At 35.2% G+C, this 19,344-nt stretch overlaps 1 protein-coding gene across 4 annotated transcripts in view; it reads right to left on the bottom strand.

The window, feature by feature from the left end:
• Positions 1-217: 217 nt before the first annotated feature.
• BRAF (B-Raf proto-oncogene, serine/threonine kinase) overlaps positions 218-19,344 on the bottom strand; it is a 162,659-nt gene continuing 143,532 nt past the window's right edge. The window contains exons 14-18 of one of the 4 annotated variants that reach the window (XM_008579760.1): positions 15,734-15,780; positions 14,847-14,965; positions 11,036-11,167; positions 4,200-4,334; positions 218-512 (exon numbers count right to left, since the gene is read on the bottom strand). In XM_008579760.1, the coding sequence (XP_008577982.1) occupies positions 339-512; positions 4,200-4,334; positions 11,036-11,167; positions 14,847-14,965; positions 15,734-15,780 (607 nt within the window). In that variant the 3' untranslated portion in view covers positions 218-338. Of the gene's footprint in view, positions 513-1,063; positions 1,347-4,199; positions 4,335-9,093; positions 9,178-10,052; positions 10,107-11,035; positions 11,168-14,846; positions 14,966-15,733; positions 15,781-19,344 lie in introns of those variants that run through there. The other 3 variants (XM_008579761.1, XM_008579762.1, XM_008579763.1) reach the window with 3 other exon arrangements.

Raw genomic sequence — 19,344 nt, 5'->3', positions numbered from 1 at the left:
TTGCATGAGAAAACTGAAAGAGAAAACTGAAGTTTAATAATTAGAACAACCAAGTAAATGAAACAAATTTGAAACAGGAAGTAAAACCTCTGGAAGAGGCACTACCAATTTTTAGCAAAAATTGTGTATATTAACTCTTGGATGTTGAAAATCCAATGTTAAGCATGAATTTTAGATTGGGAAAAATTATATCTAGTCTTTAAACACACAAATGTTCTTTGGTTCACCTTAAAAAAAAAAAAGAATATCCTATTCAATTTAACATATTAGCAAACATATACTCATTTATTTTCTTTTTGTTGCTATTCTCTTACACTTTTTCACTCATTTAATTTGTTTCAGTGGACTGGAAACGCACCATATCCCCCTGCCTGGATGGGTGTTTTTGGAGAAGCACAAGCATATAGACTAAAATCCTCTGTTTGGAAACCAGCCCGATTCAAGGAGGGTTCTGATGCACTGCGGTGAATTTTTGGCAATGAGCGGGCCAGCAGCTCGATAGAGGCGAGAATCTACAAAAAAAGAACAAAATAAAACAAAACAAAAAACCCAGAAAGAATGAAAATCTGAGTGGTGTAAATCTTTAAGAGCCCAATAATACTTACAAGAAAGCACCTGAAATCTTGCATTGTTTTCAGTATTATTATAAATGCCTGAAAAAATATTTAAAGGAACTGATATTTTCCTTAAAAAGAAAAGATAACACTATCTGACTATCTATAATCAGAACCACCAAAGCAACTCGTCCTTTAAGAAAACTTAGCAATGGGAAATGTCTTACACACACCTAATTAACAGTAGGGCCTCAGTGACCCAGACTATCAGTAGCACATGAGTGAGAAGTGACAGGTGACAATGAAGAGTGAAAAAAAAAGGAAAATTCTACAAATAGGCATCAATACACAAAACATAGAAATTCATATATTTTAAGGTACAAAAAACAGGTTATAACTCTTGAAGGCATACGGAATAATAGGTGCATGTTCATAATCATGAGACATATGTTTAAAGTGCTTGGCATAATGTCTGGCATATAGTAAATATTCAATAAAACTCAAGCAGCCATTATTATCACTTTTATTATTGTCATGAGCTACCAAAACTTTTTAAAAGTTCAACTGTAATCTTTATAATGATTAATATAAGAAGGCAAAGAAATAAGCAATGTTATAAAAAATTTTAAATTACAAGTGTAACATGCAATATAAATTCAAATAAAACAGAGACATATAAAGTAAGAAGTATAAGGCTCTTAAAGATGAGTTGCTCTGATGGTTCTGGTTAGCAATAGTCGGACAGTGCTTTCCTTATTTATAGTCCATCTTCTTCCAAAAGGAACTTGAGTTCTGTGACAAATAGGTATATCGGTATAATTAGTTTTAAATTTTATTATTTACTGTTCCAAGTCTGGCAAATGATCTAAAATGTAGAAGTACCACCCTCCAGGGGTAACCACTGTTACAGTCTATACTTTCTTCTGGACCTTTCCTAAGCATAGAAATACACATATGAAAACAAAGCCCACACTTACCACCTTTTAAAGTGATCTCATACTACACATATTGTCTGCATTGTTTTCGTTCTCCCTCAGCAATATCCATGACATCTATACAGAGCTACTTTAATCTTTGTCTTTAACTTTTTATATTACAGTAAACATTCTTGTATATATCTGAACACTTATGGAAGTAGGGTCTGTACCATAGATTTCTAGTAATATTTTAAATTTATGGATTTTACCAAATCCTTCCAAAAGGCTGAACAATTTACATTCCCATCAACACCGTTAAAACATTTAGGAAGAATGCTCTCCCCATTCTCAACATTTTTCCCAATACTGCCAATCTGAGAGGCAAAGTCAAAATGTATTTCACTGTTCTGTGACTTTGCATTTTACAAACTGTCACTGAAATATTTACACCTTTTCCTAAGTTCACTCACCATTTGTATTTCATTTTGTATTTTAAAGAAATACAAATTTGACCATTTTCTACTGATTATCTTTTTTTAAGCCAAATACCGATTATCTCTTACTTATTAATTTGTAGTCCTTTGTATACTATAAATATTTACTCTTTGTTATACATGCCACAATTATTTTTCCTTTATCTTTCAATATTATTTTTACTCTACAGAAGTTTAAAAAATTTTAATGTAGTCATATCTGCTAATCTTTTCCTTTACAACTTCTGGATTTTATTTGTTGTTTAGGAAAGCCTTTCCTATAAGACTACAAAAATGATTTCATACTTTATAGTTGTGTCTTTTACATATAGATCTTTAGCCATTTAGGGCCGGCCTGGTGGCGCACTGGATAAGTGCGCCGCTTGGGAAGCGCGGCGGCGCTCCCGCCCGAGGGTTCGGATCCCACATACAGACCGGTTCCCGCTCACTGGCTGAGCGAGGCGCGGGAGCAACACCGAGGGTTGCAATCCCGTTGCCGGTCCCCGGTCCGGTACGGGCGCGACACTGAGGGTTGCTATCCATTGCCGGACACGGAAAAAGACAAAAAAATAAATAAATAAAATTATGTGGCATATCATTGTATGGTATGAAAAGATATCCTGTAGTGAAAGTTTAAAAAATAATACCGAAGAGGGGTAACCATCAATAGTCTGGAAAATTCATATATGCATTTCATCTTTTGATACCATGCAATGAATGAAATGTTACATTTAGAAGTATGAGCATTTTGCCTCTTTTAGTATCATTTAAAAAGTGGGCCTAAGGGATGTAATTTGCCTTATTAATGTAAATCAACCATGCTAAATAAGACATCCTAACACCCGGATGTGAAAAGACAACATGGTACAGAGTAGTGCTGACACTGGTCAACAATACTGGTCTTTAACTTTGATAAGTCTCAAATCAGAGGTTTTCTGAGTTAAAAAACAAAAAGAAACAAAAAAACCAAAACTATTCCTCAGAGGAATAGTTACTTAGAATCCCAACATGTAAAACATACCTCTGCCCACTCAACCATTAGCCTCTCCTCTCTAAGGCATCCCTGAGAGAATTGTTAAAACCACCAATTCAATCTTTAGTTCTTTAGAGAAGAACAAAAATTTTTAGGAAAAGAAAAAGAATGAGTGAATCTTATTCCTGTAACAGTGACTTCTGTCTAAGTAACCTAACTAGCACTTGGTATTCAAAGAATATGGGTTCACAAGGAACACCCTAGCAATTATGATAGCAGTGTAACTGTGGGAGTCAGCATTTCCCACAAGAAACTACTGATTTATCAAGGCATATTTATACAGTGCTATCAGGAACATCCTAAGCATCAGAAAACACTGTATTTATATTACAATATCTACTATAGCTAACTTCTCTAAGCTTGTTCAGGTACTTAGTTTCAGTTCTTTGTGAGGCTTAATAAAGATTGTTAACTTAAAGGCTTCAGCCCTACAACATGAAAAGAAAAAGCAATGGAAAGTTATCAAGAATCAGGAAAAGGCAGACTGCACTGAAAATTGCATTTTCTTTTTGCCCTAGGTGGAAAAGTCCTTCAAAAAGACTTATTATTAAAGGGAAGTCTGGAATCTGTTTATTTTACCAAGAATTAACAGTGGTTCACAAAGTGTCATTGGTGGACCATAGGGGGTCCACAAGGTCAAAACTATTTTCATAATAACAAAGTTTTCAGAGGCAACATGTGAGAGATATTGCAACATAATGAATGCAAAAGCAGAGGATCCAGCTGTCTAGTTTTTGCAGAGATTTGCAAAAAATGTAAAACAATACCACTCTTTTCACTAATTTTGTTTTGGAAAATACAATTGTTTTTTCTAAATAACATCAACATGTTGGCTTTATTATGTTTAGATATGCTAATAAATATTTTTAAAACATCATTTTAATTTCTAATATGGCAATTATTACTTACATAAACAAAAGATCTTTGGGGGGTCTTCAGTAATTTTTAATTGTGTAAAAGGGTTCTGAGACCAAAGAGTTTAAAAACTGCTAGAACAAATGCAAAGTCTTTCTGAATATTTTGTATTGGGATCCCAAATTTCTAGGTGTACCACTGCTCAACTTTTATAAGATCATCTTCATGTGTTTACTAATCTGGAGTCTGCACATAATCACACAGAATCCGAAACAATGAAATACAAATTGTGTGCACAAAAAAGTGCTCAAAAATATGGCTGTGAATGTTAGTCTGTTCTTTTAGGTAGCATGAAACTTTTTCTTACTTGGGGAAAGAGTGGTCTCTCATCCCTTTTCTTTTTGAGGCACTCTGCCATTAATCTCTTCATGGCTTTTGGACAGTTACTCCGTACCTTACTGAGATCTGGGGATAGGTATCCACGTCCCACCATAAAAATTATCTGGAAAGAAAAAAAAGGCAAATCAAAGGCAAACCTTGTAGGTAAGTTGAAAACTATATAAACAGTGAAAATTCAACAAGCTCTATACACTTACAATGTATGTACTTTTTACACTTCAATAAAAAGAAGAAAAACAATGATAGTATTTGGATTCCTATATATCAAAGACTTTGGGGAACCCACACTTAAAGGGCTGCAACTCAAATCTTCATGGTCTATGGCAAAGGTCTCCTAATTGTTCCCTGTGCTTCTAGTCTCTCCTTATACAGTCCATCTCCCCACTAACAGGGTAATTGTTCTAAAACACAGATCTGATACTGACTCCTCTTTACTTAAAAAAAAAAAAAAAATTTATTGAGCACTTCATGCTGTTGGGAATTGTGAAAAGTCCTTTATATGTGTGTAGCAGGAACCAAAAGCACACATTTTTAGCAGTCATTTTGACATCTGCATTTTAAGCCCTTTTGTTGTGGAAACTCCAATGGGGCATTTAGTTACACAAATCTCAGAACCAGAACCTCCACCAGAGGAGAGAAGGTGAAGACATCAGGAGCTAAAATCTTCTGTGTAATAAAGTAAAGGGTCTTATCTTCCCTGGGTACAGAAATTTATTATTTTTCTAATTTCTTAATTTTCTAATTTTGGGCTCTTAATTTGAGGGTGGGCAGAGACAGATAGGAGTCTTGGGACTCAGGGAAAAGAAGGTCTGAGAGAGGGGGTTTTGATATCAGTGGGATCAGAACTAACAAGAGCAAATTAGAGGTGAAAGTGGCAAAAGCCAGTAAGAGGTCCCCTGTTACAGGGCACAGCTGATGAATTTTAGGAACGGTCTAGTTTGATATGTTATTTACTGTTTGGTGCTGTAATGACTCTCATTTAATAATGAGCCTTTAGTGAAGCTATGACTGCAATGTGTTCTCTACGACAGAGGTTAAAAGGATGACGCTTGGGATTGGGAAGAGATATTGAGGGGGCACAGTTTTCTTCCACATTGCACTGTTCTGAAGCCAGGCTATCATAACAACATCATTTTAATTGGAGGACAGCAGTCTCAGAATTCTAGGAGCAACAAGGAATAATACCTGGAGCACAGGTGATAAGCAACAACTGGGAGAATGTAAAGCACTTTCAAGGAAGTCTTCAAAGTTGAAGATAAAGGGTCTGGACTACCAATAGTCATACAGGACAGCAGTTCAGATATTTTTACTTGGCTGTAAATGGAAAAGGTAGCCCTGAAAGGCCAAAAATCTCTAAGACACTTGCATTACAGATGCCATAATACTCGAAATAATTCTTTAAAGTAGGTATTAACCCCATTTCACAGATGAGGAATCCAAAGCTCAAACAAATTAAGTAATTTGCTTAAGATAAACCAGCTGAATAACAAGGAGGAATTTGGAAAGAAGACCATCCCAATACAAATCTGCTTTTATATATTGCCTCTGTTCCTACTCTGCCTGTAATGCCCTCTCAGACCCTCTTTACTAGATGAATCAAGGCCTAACTGAAATCTAACCTTGTTCACCATACCTCTACTTTCACACTTAGGCGTGATAACATCTCCCTCCCCCACCACAGCTATGATGATCATTCACTGCCTTGCATGGTTATTAATCTTTTTGTGATATTTATATTATCTAAGTTCCCCAATGAGACTATGGATACTTGTAGGGCAGGGATTGTGATTCATATATACCATATGTATTTTCTTTCTTTTTAATCTGTGCCACCTCTGTCTCCCATATTTAACATAATATTCCATGCATAAGAGGTTTTTGATGTTTAAGTTAACAACTCATTAAGGTGAATAACTTTGTGCTAATTGGTTAGCCATGTAATTACTATGCAATTTTTGGTATGTAATAGGAATGAGTTCAAATAATTGAGTGAGTGGTAAAGAATTAACCTTGCCCAAACAGAGGGCTGGCCTTTGCTTTTACCTCTTGGGAGGTAATTGCTAATCCCTCGGAATGTCCTGTCTGATCAGAGTGTCTGTTTATCTTGGGGCCCTGGGCATTGCTAGATAGTCTATGCTAACAATGTGATTTACAGAGGGGGGTTTGGGTCATGTGGCATCAGCTTGACCTCTGGAGAAGCTGAAAACTAAGGTCAGCCACACAGGTGGTCACCATATCTATGTGACTGAGCCCCAATAAAAGCTATAGACTTCAAGGCTCAGGTGAGCTTCCCTGGTTGGCAATATTCTGTGTGTATTGTCACTCACTGCTGCTGAGAGAATTTAACACTGTCCACAACGCCATTGGGAGAGGATAACTGGAAGCTCCACATGTGAAACTCTCCAGGATTCTGCCCCATGAGCCTCTTCCCTTGGCCGATTTCAATCTATATTCTATCATTGTAATAAACTGAGAGTATAACAGCTTTTCGGTGACTTTTTGGTGAGTCTTTTTAATGAATTACCAAATCTGAGGCTTGTTTTGGGGACCACTAAACTCTGCATATGACTATAATAAAACTCGTGCTTTTCCCATTTTATTATTTAAATAAGATTTCTCAGTACTTACCTCTTTAAAAATAAAACAAGAAAAAGGATTGATCCTAAGCCCCAGCTCATTCAAGCAAAAAGTCATTTTTATCTACAGATACATAAATTAATTGAAGGGAAAAGAAAAGGCCCATGTAGTTCATTAAAATATACATTTCCAATAAAATTCTACCTTCTGTTTTTATATATCAAAACTCATTTCATCAGTTATGTATTAATAATTGTAACAGTAGCATAATTCAGAATTTAAAAAATTAATAACTAGAGTGTAAAGGCACAAGAAGTTTTTTTTGAATTCTGAATTTAAATTTATATACATATTTTTTTGTTGCAGAGCTATAACTTGGGTAATCAATAAAAGGCTTTAAAGCATAAAAATATGTTACATTAGGATAAAACTCTGTGGGGGAGGGGCTGACTGTTGAAGAAACAGCAAGAAGGGAGAAGGAAAAGTCTCTTTTGGATGCAATTCATCACTAGAAGATTCATGTAGCACACATACTACAAAATCAATACCGCAGCTTGAAATTCTGGGACTGGTTCTTCTTATTCTTAATCCACAGTCAGCACTCCTGGCACCTCCATCCCCCTTCATTCACTCCTCGCTATTACTGGAGCACGTGTCTGCTCATTTTCAGTATCACTCCCTGCAGTGCCTCAACAGAACTGTAAACTCCGTTGAGAGCAGAGCCTATATCTTACTTAGCTTTGAGTCCCTCTATATTCCACAGTGCTTTGCATACAGTAGATACTGAAAACATTTTCTATTAAAATAATTTGCCTTGATAAGATATTGGTACTTATTTCCTGTTTCTTCAAACCTTGTGCTTAGAACCCAGTCACCATGCTGTGAGACAGACTTAGCAGCCTGTGAACAGGTCTTCATGGAAAGGCTCATGTGCCATCCAACTCTTAGCCCTAAGTTTCCAGTTGACAGCTAGCAGCAACTTGCCAAGTATGTGAATGAGCCATTTTGGAGGTAGATCCTTTTAACACCCAGGCAAGCTTCTCTAGTCAACACCATATGAAACTGATTGTAACCTTCCTCACTAAGAAAAGCTCAAATAGCAGATTCATAATTTGTTTTAAGCCACTACATTCTGGATGGTTTGTTGTACAGTAATAACAGATACATGTTATCTATTATTTTCTTCTGCTCCAAGAAAAGAAAGACATGAGGGTACAGTCAGTATACCTAGCTTAAATGAATACATTTTAAAACCCAATTAAGTAGAGGAGCTGCAATGAAGAAGGGAAGAATAGAGTGATTAGAGAAGAAAATGGAATGGTAAAGAGGGGGAAAAATGACAAAGTGATTTCTCAGACTTTCAGTACTAGGGTAAGTAAAGGTAAAAAGACATACTACTTAGCAAAGAAACATAGGGATGGTCATCCCTCAAATTGTTAACAGACCTATTTTAGGAAAGAATCTAATTTTTAGAAGTAGAAGGAATTCTTTAGTCCAATTTTTATAATTGGGGAAAAAAAAAAAAGGTAACCAGAGAGGTAAGGTGACCAGGTCATGCAGGTCTTGAGTCCAAGGCCTGCCATTACATCACACTGCTTTACTTGAGTCCTGCTCTGAATTTATAGTCAAAATCTGCCACCTCAGACTATGGGGTTAAGAGTGTAGGGCAATGGTGCCTATATTACACAGAAATGGAGCAGTTGTCCCATTTCCTATGAAAAATATTATTACTGGATTCTCAATCAAAATCTAATCTGAGAGCCATGGAGATCAAAGTATAAGAAAAAGAGAAAGAAAAATCAAATTAAGAGAAGACAGTAATACTTGGGGTTTCTTCACTGAGGATGACCAGAGTTATTCTTTCTGGGGAGTTCCATGGAAAGTACCATTTGAATACAGCAGACTAGGGAGGGTAATGAAGTAGAATGGGGGTAGTGGGAAGAGTATATCATTCTTTTTTTTTAATTTCGGCAGCTGCTGGTACAGGGATCCAACCCCCTGACTCTGGTATTATCAACACCACACTCTACCCAAGTGAGCTCACCAGCCAGCCTGAGTATATCATTCTTTTTTTTTAATTTCGGCAGCTGCTGGTACAGGGATCCAACCCCCTGACTCTGGTATTATCAACACCACACTCTACCCAAGTGAGCTCACCAGCCAGCCTGAGTATATCATTCTTTTGCTTCCTTCTTCATCAAATACTTAACTTGGTCTTAGACTGACAAATTCCAGAAGGCTCTAACTATACTACTAAAAAGAATTAACTAGTAAAGGCCTTACCCTTCTGTTGGTCACTCACTCACTTCTCTCATGGAGAGTAAGCCCTTGCCACATCATTTATTATACTCCCAAGGAGGACAAAGCACCTAAAATGCCAAGAAGTGGATGAGTGCAAAACTCTGGGATGTTTTTATCCATATTTTGGAGATAATAATACTTGTTTCTGTAGTATAATTTTATTATTTTATTAAAATAAACTCATTCACTAACAAATAGATCTCATCTAGATGTTAGGTTCATAAATTTTTATTAACTGGTAGACTCTATGATAAGTCAACTGAAACTAAAAACCTTGGTAATTCTTCCAAAAAAATAATATGCATAGGAAAAGTAAACATGGCACAGGGTGTTATGCTGTATGGTCAAATTAGTAAGACTGTAAAAGCCAGAACACACAAAACTTGCAAATTACAGACAATTTTGCTACTCAGACTACCATCATCAAATCAGTCATCTCAGTGATCTAGATCTGTCACAAGTACAGTAAGTGCAAGGCTTCAATTATATTCTTTAGCCGATATTTTGGTCTGCCCTGAATCTGAGTTTCATGCAGGCTTAAAACATCATATCATCAGAACTGAAGTCATATGTTGTTTAATACTCAAAGCCAAAACTCAACATTCTTAAGCAAAGAAGTAGGTAGAAAGACCAAAAAGCAACTAAAAATTTAGTTTTATGATGAATGGGGCAGAAATGTAGTCATTTTTTAAACCCTCAAAACACAGAATCAAGACTGCTGTTAGATAAGGGCTAAATGGTAATTCAATTAAGTACATGATATCTTAGACTACTTCTCTGATATCACGTGGCAGCTGAATTGAGAAAGCTACACAGAGCTATCATCAAAAAGATGGTGAGTTGACCAAAACAAACACACCAATTAAATGAAGTAACACCTTCATACACAAAAACTATCATTTATTTAGGTTAGAAAGTTATAATGAAATATGTAAGAAGTTACTCTTTTTTTTCCTTTGGATTGGTAATTCTTAACTCTGGTATATGTTGGAATCACCTGGGGAACATTAAAAATGCAGGTGCTTGGATCCCACCCCACTGAATCAGAATCTGCTCCAGCATCTCCATTTTTTAACAAATTTCCCAAGTGATTCTGATGCAAACCACAGTATAAAGTGTGAACATATTTTAATCACAGTTTATATGGTCAACTATTGTTTTCTAACATATTAACAGTGTAATTGATGTAATCTTTCTTTATGTCTTCCTCTCACTCCAGACACACACACACACATTTAAAAAAATATTGAGGCATCCAAGGTAATTTCAGTAATAACAATGCACTTTTCTTGGCCAAGTTGAAAAGCCTAAGTGAATTTAATGCAGCTGATATAGAAAAGGCAAAGAGCTGTATGAGGCTGCGGTTGAGACCTTCTGGAAGGCAAGTGATAGAGAACAGGAACTTAGAAAGGAAAGAAGTAAAAAATTACCTCCTATTAGAATTCCCATTATAGGAAAATCAAAGCACTATGCATAACATTCCTTCCATTTACCTAGTTTTAAAAATTAAAACAAATATAAAGAAACCTGAATAATTTTTGAAGAATTTGATATGAAGAAGTTCATAGCTAAGTACCGGCTCTGATAGCAGAATCTGTGATAGAGTAAAAGGTATAAAGCCCAGATGCTATAGTAGCGGCTCATTCTTCTGATTGTGCTATGATTAAGAAATATGAGGTATATCCATTGTTATGCTTCTAGCTTCTAGTCAGAAAATCAGAAATTTCACTCCTTTGAAACATTTAAAACTGCTATTTCAAAGAAAGGCCTTATCTGCTTATATTACTACCAAAAGTGTCCAGATTTCTAAAACTGGTAACAAAGATCTATTCTTCATGCTTACTCAGGATGCAACACTTTTTTCTACAACTAATTGGAACCTTTATACAAGTATAAAGTTAACCCCAGGAGAGGGTAAATATTTACCTGGTCCCTGTTATTGATGTTTGAATAAGGTAACTGTCCAGTCATCAATTCATACAAAACAATCCCAAATGCATATACATCTGACTGAAAGCTATATGGGTTTTTATCTTGCATTCTGATTACTTCTGGTGCCTGTTAGAACATAAAAAGAAAAATATTCTAGTTTATTCTTCACTTTAACTGAACAAAAACTGAAAAACAAACTATTATAATTCCTAGAGCAGTGCTTTTATCATTAAAAAACCATCTAATATCTAATCAATTCTCTTATTAATGATCAAAGAAACAAAACCAATTAAGATGAAGAAAAAAACTTCCATTCTATAAACTATGAAAGAGGCAGGATTAGCTGAGATTTCATAATTCATTACTAAGATTTTATAATTTTATCAGCTATACTCTTTCTGCACAAAATACTGTCATTGCCATTTGAATTCTTCCCATGATTTACTCTAACAGAATCAGTTCCTGATTCAGCAAAGAAATACTAGACCTGTGGTTATAAGATGCTTGGGAGCAGCACTACGGTAGTAATTATCTTAGAATGTAGGTTTTTCCCGTTGGTACAAATGATTTTCCTCATCTCAGGATACCTTAGAAAATAATGGTAGAATTTCAAATCCTCTTCCAAGCCATGGAATAAACATGTGGTATAAACATGACATGGATGCTTTATTAATAAAAGCAACAGATAGCAGATTTAGTAGAAGATAGTATAACAAATCTTTTGGCTGCTTCTTCTTGGGCAAAGAAACAGATGGAATCATTTGCTACGTTTTTATACATTTCACTCTATGACACAACTAGATTTTTATTTTCAGAAATACAATAAATAGTTGGTTAGATATAAGCTTAAAAGATTTCTTCTTTCACCTTGCATTTCCTGTATTGTTTCACTTGGAAAGAATTGAAGAAATTGCAGAATATTAATGAAAACTTTGTGAAAACATCAATTTCATAAAGCAAAGGCAATACTAACTCTGCAAAAATGGCTGAAAGACCTGGAACAAGATTCCTGGTTACAGGTCTGAGTAGGAAGGTATCTCACTAGGAGAGGCAATCAGGGCATTCAGCTACAGCTGCAAATCAGAATCACCTGTGGAGCCTTTCAACCTCTCAATGCCCATACTACCCTCCAGCTTAATAACACACCATCAGAATCGGGGGGACCCAAACATTACTAGTGTTTAAAGCTCCCCAGATGATTCTAATGTCCAACCAAAGTTGACCACCACTGACAGAAGATCTGTGGAAGACCCTGAAGAGAGTGAAAGGATGGGGGTGGAGAAGGTTGACTTTGTTTTTTGTCAGACATTTTGTTGATAGTAGCTTTTAGTAAGGCACTACAAAGTAAACCACACATAACTATGATGTAATGAATCAGCCAGAATTCTGAGAGGCTGGTTATAAAGACAATTTTCAAAGCCTGAACCAATTTTTGTAAGGGACAGAGTATAAATCAGTTGAAGAACTGTCTTTGATGTAATGAATCAGCCAGAATTCTGAGAGGCTGGTTATAAAGACAATTTTCAAAGCCTGAATCAATTTTTGTAAGGGACAGAGTATAAATCAGTTGAAGAACTGTCTTTTGAAATTTAATTTTATCTCACTGTTGTTGGTAGATGGCCTGATGAAAAGTTGCATGTCACCTATTTACAAGAAAGGCATGACCGATCCTCAATTTAGTGATTTAATTTGCAAAAATTTTCACAAAGGTTTCTTTCTCCTCTAAGATATAAATAAAACAAAGTTGAGAAGACTATTGCAAATAATTCAGAGGACCACAAAACCTTTGTTCTGACAAAACTCTTTTTCTCCTAGTCTATGGATGTTCCATATTTCTGAAGGCAACGTCAACCCAGAAGGATTTATTTAACAATGAAGTGTACAACTGGCTAGTCTCTTAAAACTCAGCATGGTGAAATAAAGGATGAACCCATCTACCCAGGTATCAATAAAATAAAATAAAACTATGTATAATAATCTACTAATTGTATAAACTAAGGTTTTTTAAAAAGTAAGGACAAACCTGAAGACTTAATTGAGCTTACTCTTTCACTCTAGTTAAAATAAGCACACCTTCGAAACATGTGACAACTACTTCTTTATAGTTTTGGGTTTTGCAATTCCAGTACTTAAAATCTGTTTCCATCTTCTTAGGATACACTGCCATCTTTGTTACAAGGTGTGTGCCTTAAAGATGACTGAGATCTAGATTACAATTACTAATGAGCTTCTCTCTGATATTTATTAGAACAGTAAAACATGTATTAAAAAAAAACGTATGTCACTAATGCCAATTACTCATTCTTAGAAATAGAAACGGCTTTAGAAATCCATTAGTCCAATGCAACATTTCAGATGGAGAGACTTAGAAGAGGTTAAAAAACTTCTAAGTTAATGGCCAAACAGGGTACTAGAATACAGATCCCCTAACTCTAAATTCAATGTCCCCTATTCCACCTTGCCATTTGCCCTAATTCCATTTACTGTCATAAGAAATCATAGCTCAATTTAAACCTAGGTGTATGGTGACGAACTCAGAATCCTACCTTGGAATTACCTTCTTGAGGACTGCTACATACAGTTCAGGGAATTTATGCAAATATGGTTTCAAAAGCCCTTGCAAACTTTTCTGTTTCCAGCAGGGTGTCTCAAAAGTCTTAATGCAGATTAAGTTATTTAAAGCTTAAAATTAAGCTATTTAAAGCTTAAAATTGCACTAAGACTTTCTGGGACACCCTGTACTAAGCTTAAAGCTGTGGTTTTCAGACTTTTTTTGGTCTCAGGACTCTCTGTCACTCTTAAAAATATAAGGACCCTAAAGAGCTTTTGTTTACATGGATTATACCTGTGAATATTAATCATATTAAAACTTAACTGAGAAACTTAAAATATTTATTCATTTAAATATTAAAATAACAATAGCCATTAGATGTTAACACAGGTCACCCATTTTTAATGAAAGTCACTTTAATGACTCTCTTTAATGTCTCACTTCATAGCAGCCAGCTAGATTTTCATAGTTATTGCTGCGTTCAGTCTGTTGCAATATGTTGTTTTGGTTGAAAGATATGAAGAAAACCTGGTCTCACAAAGGGAAAACCTTGTGGATCCCTTAAAAATGTCTTAGGGACCCTTTTGAGAATCACTTGCTCACAGAATGATTCCTATGACTGACCTTTCCACAGCCTGCTGCAGAAACTGCACAGATGTTTTAGTTCTTTTCTTTCAGAATTTCTTTCTTCTTTTCCACAAAGCAGAAATAGGAAGAAAGAAAAAGAAAGAGCTATGCAAGGCAACACAAGGCTAAGACTTAAAAATCTACCTCTCTTCTTTTGTCTTTCCTCTTACAGCTGCCCTATAATTATAAGGTTTTTTCTAGTTTGAACAATTTAAACAAATAAAATTGTGAAACAGCCTCTCTGATAAAAGTAGTTAGTTCTCTTAGGAAGACCATAATAATGGTCACAGATCACATCTGCTTTAAATTGCATACCTGTTTTTTTTAAACAGGGTACACAGAACATTTTGAACATGAAACATTTTAAACAATTCTGAACAAAATTTGAACACTGTTTATAAAATATATATTTTTGTTTGAAATATATTAAACTGGTTTCATAATATCCTTTTTAAATAAAGAAAAAAGTTAAAATCTATTTACATAAAAAATGAGAACAACACTGATTTTTGTGAATACTTAGAACTAAGAAAATACTACAGGTGAAACCTTCAATGACCTTCTAGTAACTCAGAAGCATATCAGGGTCCAAAAATTAAATGAACGAGAAATAGCCTCAATTCTTACCATCCACAAAATGGATCCAGACAACTGTTCCAACTGATGGGACCCACTCCATCGAGATTTCACTGTGGCTAGACCAAAATCACCTATTTTTACTGTGAGGTCTTCATGAAGAAATATATCTGAGGTGTAGTAAGTAAAGGAAAACAAAAGATCTCATTTTCCTATCAGAGCAAGCATTGTGAAGATTTCAGGTAAAAAAACTAATTTCTATAATTCTATAATATGATATTCTTTAAAAAAGTATAGTATTTCATTTTCCTCTTGAAGTCAATAAATATGTCTTGAACAATAATTAGTTCTATTTAGCTTTTATGACCTGTTTTTAAGATTTTTTCAGGCTTGAAATGTGCTAGGATGAGGTGAGATACTTTCCTAAGTCTAGGGGAAGTCCTGAAACTTTCCCATTAGATTTTAGTAATGTGGGCCCAGATATCCTCTTGGCACAGCTGGAAAAACTGTAAGGCTCTTCACTGGAATGAAGATGCTGGCAGACAGGATCTTAGTCTGGGCTTAAGGAAGAAAAAGAAAAATTATGTTTTTCTCACCTCATTGTTTTATAATTTAGATACTTCATTTATATCTCAACTACCACTGAGCAAGGTCAGACAGCTGAAAACTAGTATGTAGCTACAAAACTATCAGTTTCATAAAGCAATCAAAAAATCCAACTATAATAAAGGCTTTTGACAGATTTTCCTTTAATGGTCATTCAGAAACCAAAAGCAGGTTGTAGTATCCTGCTCTACTATACTCTCATGCAAACAATTTTCTTTACATTATAATATTGAACTTAGCATAAAAACTGTTTTTACATAATGTGAAGACAAAATGCAGAAGAAAAAGTCAGGATGTTTTCAAACTTCGCAGACAAATTTCAGGAAGGATACTATTACTCTTGAGGTCTCTGTGGATGATTGACTTGGCGTGTAAGTAACTGAAAAACAAAACATCATTTTAACCTGAGTAGGGCTAAAGGACTCTGGCCTCAAAATCTATAGAACATATTTAGGGGCATAAAGACTTAATTTAGAATCATGATACAAATGAAAACTGTACATTGTGATAACCCCTTTACATAATATTAAAATTGACTGAAAATGAATTTATGACTATAGGAACATATTACTATTACAGTATAGCCAAAATCTTGTTTTTCTACTAGAAGACTAACGTTTTTTGTTAACAATACAAACCTTTCACTTCAGTCAAGCCTATTTACCCACATCCTTTAAATTATACCTTGATATTTAATCTCACCTGTGTTCAATGCCTCCCCATCTATCCCCTCAAATTAGCTTTCATCTATTCTCTACCTATTCATACCCATATCCTTTAAGAATGAACACAAATTCTAGCTACTGAGTAAAGTGTTCCCATGACTAACCCTACTGAAAGTGATCTTCCTGTTTGATTTATGTAGTAATTATCATAAAAGCTTGATCCATGTGTTTTCTTTTAGCATGTGCCTATGTTTGTTTTCTATTTAGAATGTAAACTCCACTAGAACATGAAAGTTTGATTAACGAAACTATTTTTAAAGGTAGCATCATACATTCTTAAAATACCTTCTTAAAACTAGTGAGAAGCCAAGTTTCTCTATAATGACCACAGTGGGTCTATTTCTCTTTTTAAGCCAGTCACATTTAGCAGTGGGGGGTTTATAACAACTTTATTGGCACTAACCTTAATAAGTTCTGATAACTCAATACCATTGGACAGCCAGGCCTATTTTAAAGTCAATGATAATTTTAAATCATCAACATAATTGCAAAAAACCTCCTTAGTTGCGTTCACTGAGGGAAAGGGCTGTGTCTAGTTTATTTCTGTTTATCCCCAGAGCCTAGTACAGTGCCTGGTATAAATGGTAAGTATTCAATGCATGTCTGTTGAATCAACTACCATGAGATGCATATAATGTCTTAGTCAAGGTTATTTTTCTTCATTAAATACTAGAGAGAACAGATATAAGGGACTCCTAAAATCTGACAATGATCATCAGGAAATAAGTTTTATTTGAAAATGAGAATTTAAAATCCAAATGGTATAATCAAACTTATGTAATGAACACTGTTAAAAATGGAAGATTTGTGAATAATTAAGATTATTCACACCTTCTCATCTTCATTTAAATTTCCTCATTCTCCCAAACACCAATATTTTGAAACTTTTTAGACAAAATTTTCATTTCAAATGACTGTTTATCCAAAGTAACCCTTTCTCCTTCAATTACTCTCTCATATCACATTATTTCCTTGACAGCATTTACCACAGTCTAAAATTATCTTCTTGTCATGACTTTAGGCCAGTTTTCTTCTATTATATCACACTGTCAGTCTTCCACTGAAAGAAAATGTGGTGTCAGTTTTAGTTATCTGCTTTAAAAGGTCTGAAGTGACACAGAAAGGTAAAAATAGATGGAGATAAATAGGTCCCAATCAAAAGCTTTTTCAAGTTGATAGGGAAATCTTGTCTCCATTAGAAAAAAAGGGGGATAAATAATGAGATGTTGGTGGAACTAGGTCCTTCAGTCAGAGAGACCCGGGATCTAATGCACAGCAATTGGGCTGGTCTTCTAAAATAAGTTCTTTGTCCTGTAAAATTCCTGTGAAATTTAAAAAGAAAACCAAATGGGTGGTATATATGAAAATATGGAGGTATGATGAAGTTAAAAGAAGGGAAGGTAAAGGTGTTCTCAATAGATGGTATCAGTTCTTTCAATACATTTGATGCCAAGAAATACAGCATGAATAAAGTACATAGAAATGTAACTGGAGGGTTGGGGAGAGAAAATTTCTGACCAGGAATGTAGTAGACAATTAACAAGATACAAATATGATTGCTGAGCTAGTGATATAACCAGAGTAGAATTTGGATAGCATAAATTTATTATAGGCCAAATCTGCAATTTGAAATAACAAAACCTTATTTATACTTGTACAATCCTTTATAGTTTATAAACTGCTTCCCTAAGTTTTATCTCATTTAGTACTTCTCTTTCTGTAACATTTCTGTAACAAGAGCAGCAAAAGAGAAGTCCATGTCTGTATAATGGAAGGCTACACGGAAAATGGACTGTATTTCCCCCATATAGAAAAATGGGATATGTATCACACCCCAATCACTACATATATAATATTTCAGAGTAATTATTACCCTAAATAATTCTATATAGGCTGACACTAAAACTAATAATTTCCTAAGCACTGATCAGTCATAATGGAAGATGCCAAAAAACAAAAGCACAGCCCCACATCACTTCTTGGAGGCAGGGAAGAGAACAAGAAAAAAAAAAAAAAAAAATCAACTGCTCTTTGCTACAGATGATACAACAAAGCTACAGATGATTACAGAAGTCTATTTAGGATAATTAAATTGAATCTCCCTCATACCTTCTTAAAATATTAAGGAGAGTGTTACAGTTTTACAGAAGTATAGGAAAGAACAAACATGCTGTCAACTAAATGAACATAACATTCTCTTGACAGGTTTCTCCTAGTAGTCTTCCTTCCTTGAAGTAAAAGTGTCCACCTACAGAATCATTTAATCTTAAAGGTGCAAAATCACCTAGAAAAATGTGTTCTCTAAACTACTTTTTTCAAGCTCTTATTCAAGATTTAGCTTTTCAGCATTCTTTTTAGGACATGATATGATGCCCCAAACTAAATACAACATCTCAGATTTTATCTCATCAACACAAAATAAAGTGAGATTCTTATCTTCATCTCCCCTGTGGGAGGCATGGAAAATTACTAAATTAGCCATTATTATTATTATTATGACATCCATAGTCACTCTAATGACTCCTATTAAGATTATTTTCACTTGCAACCTTAGAATTATTCTTCTTGAATTGCTCCTATAAAACATTTTCCTCATCCTGCATCTGTATGATTCTTATTTGGGGGCTGAAACTATTTTTTTAGACAAAAATAGGACTGTATATTTTGTAGACATGGCCCATAATTTCAGCTTATTAAAATTTTAGTTTTCACTAAAAAAATACATTTTTAAAGATCATCATGGTATCGATGTCCTCATCAAGTTACTTCTAAAAATGTTCGTCATATGATGTTGAAGGGGGAGGGGGAGAGGGAGCGGTGAAGAGAAACTAGTAAAGGAACACGAATATCAACTACGTGTACATTGAAAAGTTAAAATTAAAAAATAAAAATAAAAAGAAGCGTTGGCGCTCCCGCCGAGGGTTCAGATCCCATATAGAGACCGGTCCGCTCACTGGTTGAGCACGGTGCGGGCGCGACACCGAGGGTTGCGATCCCGTTGCCGGTCGCGGTACGGGCGCAACACCAAGGGTTGCGATCCCGTTACCGGTCACGAAAAAAGACAAAAAGGAAAAAAAAAAAAATAATAATAATAAATCGGGGCCGGCCCGGTGGCGCACTGCTACAGTGCGCTGCTCGGGAGTGCGGCGGTGCTCCCGCCAAGGGTTCGGATCCCACATACAGACCGGCCACTCACTGGCTGAGCGGGGGGCGGGCGG

This window comes from Galeopterus variegatus, unplaced genomic scaffold (assembly GCF_000696425.1).
Source record: "Galeopterus variegatus unplaced genomic scaffold, G_variegatus-3.0.2 Scaffold1954, whole genome shotgun sequence".
Classification (NCBI taxonomy): domain Eukaryota; kingdom Metazoa; phylum Chordata; class Mammalia; order Dermoptera; family Cynocephalidae; genus Galeopterus; species Galeopterus variegatus.
Note: the sequence above shows the minus strand (reverse complement) of the source record. Positions and strands in the feature narration are given on the sequence as shown.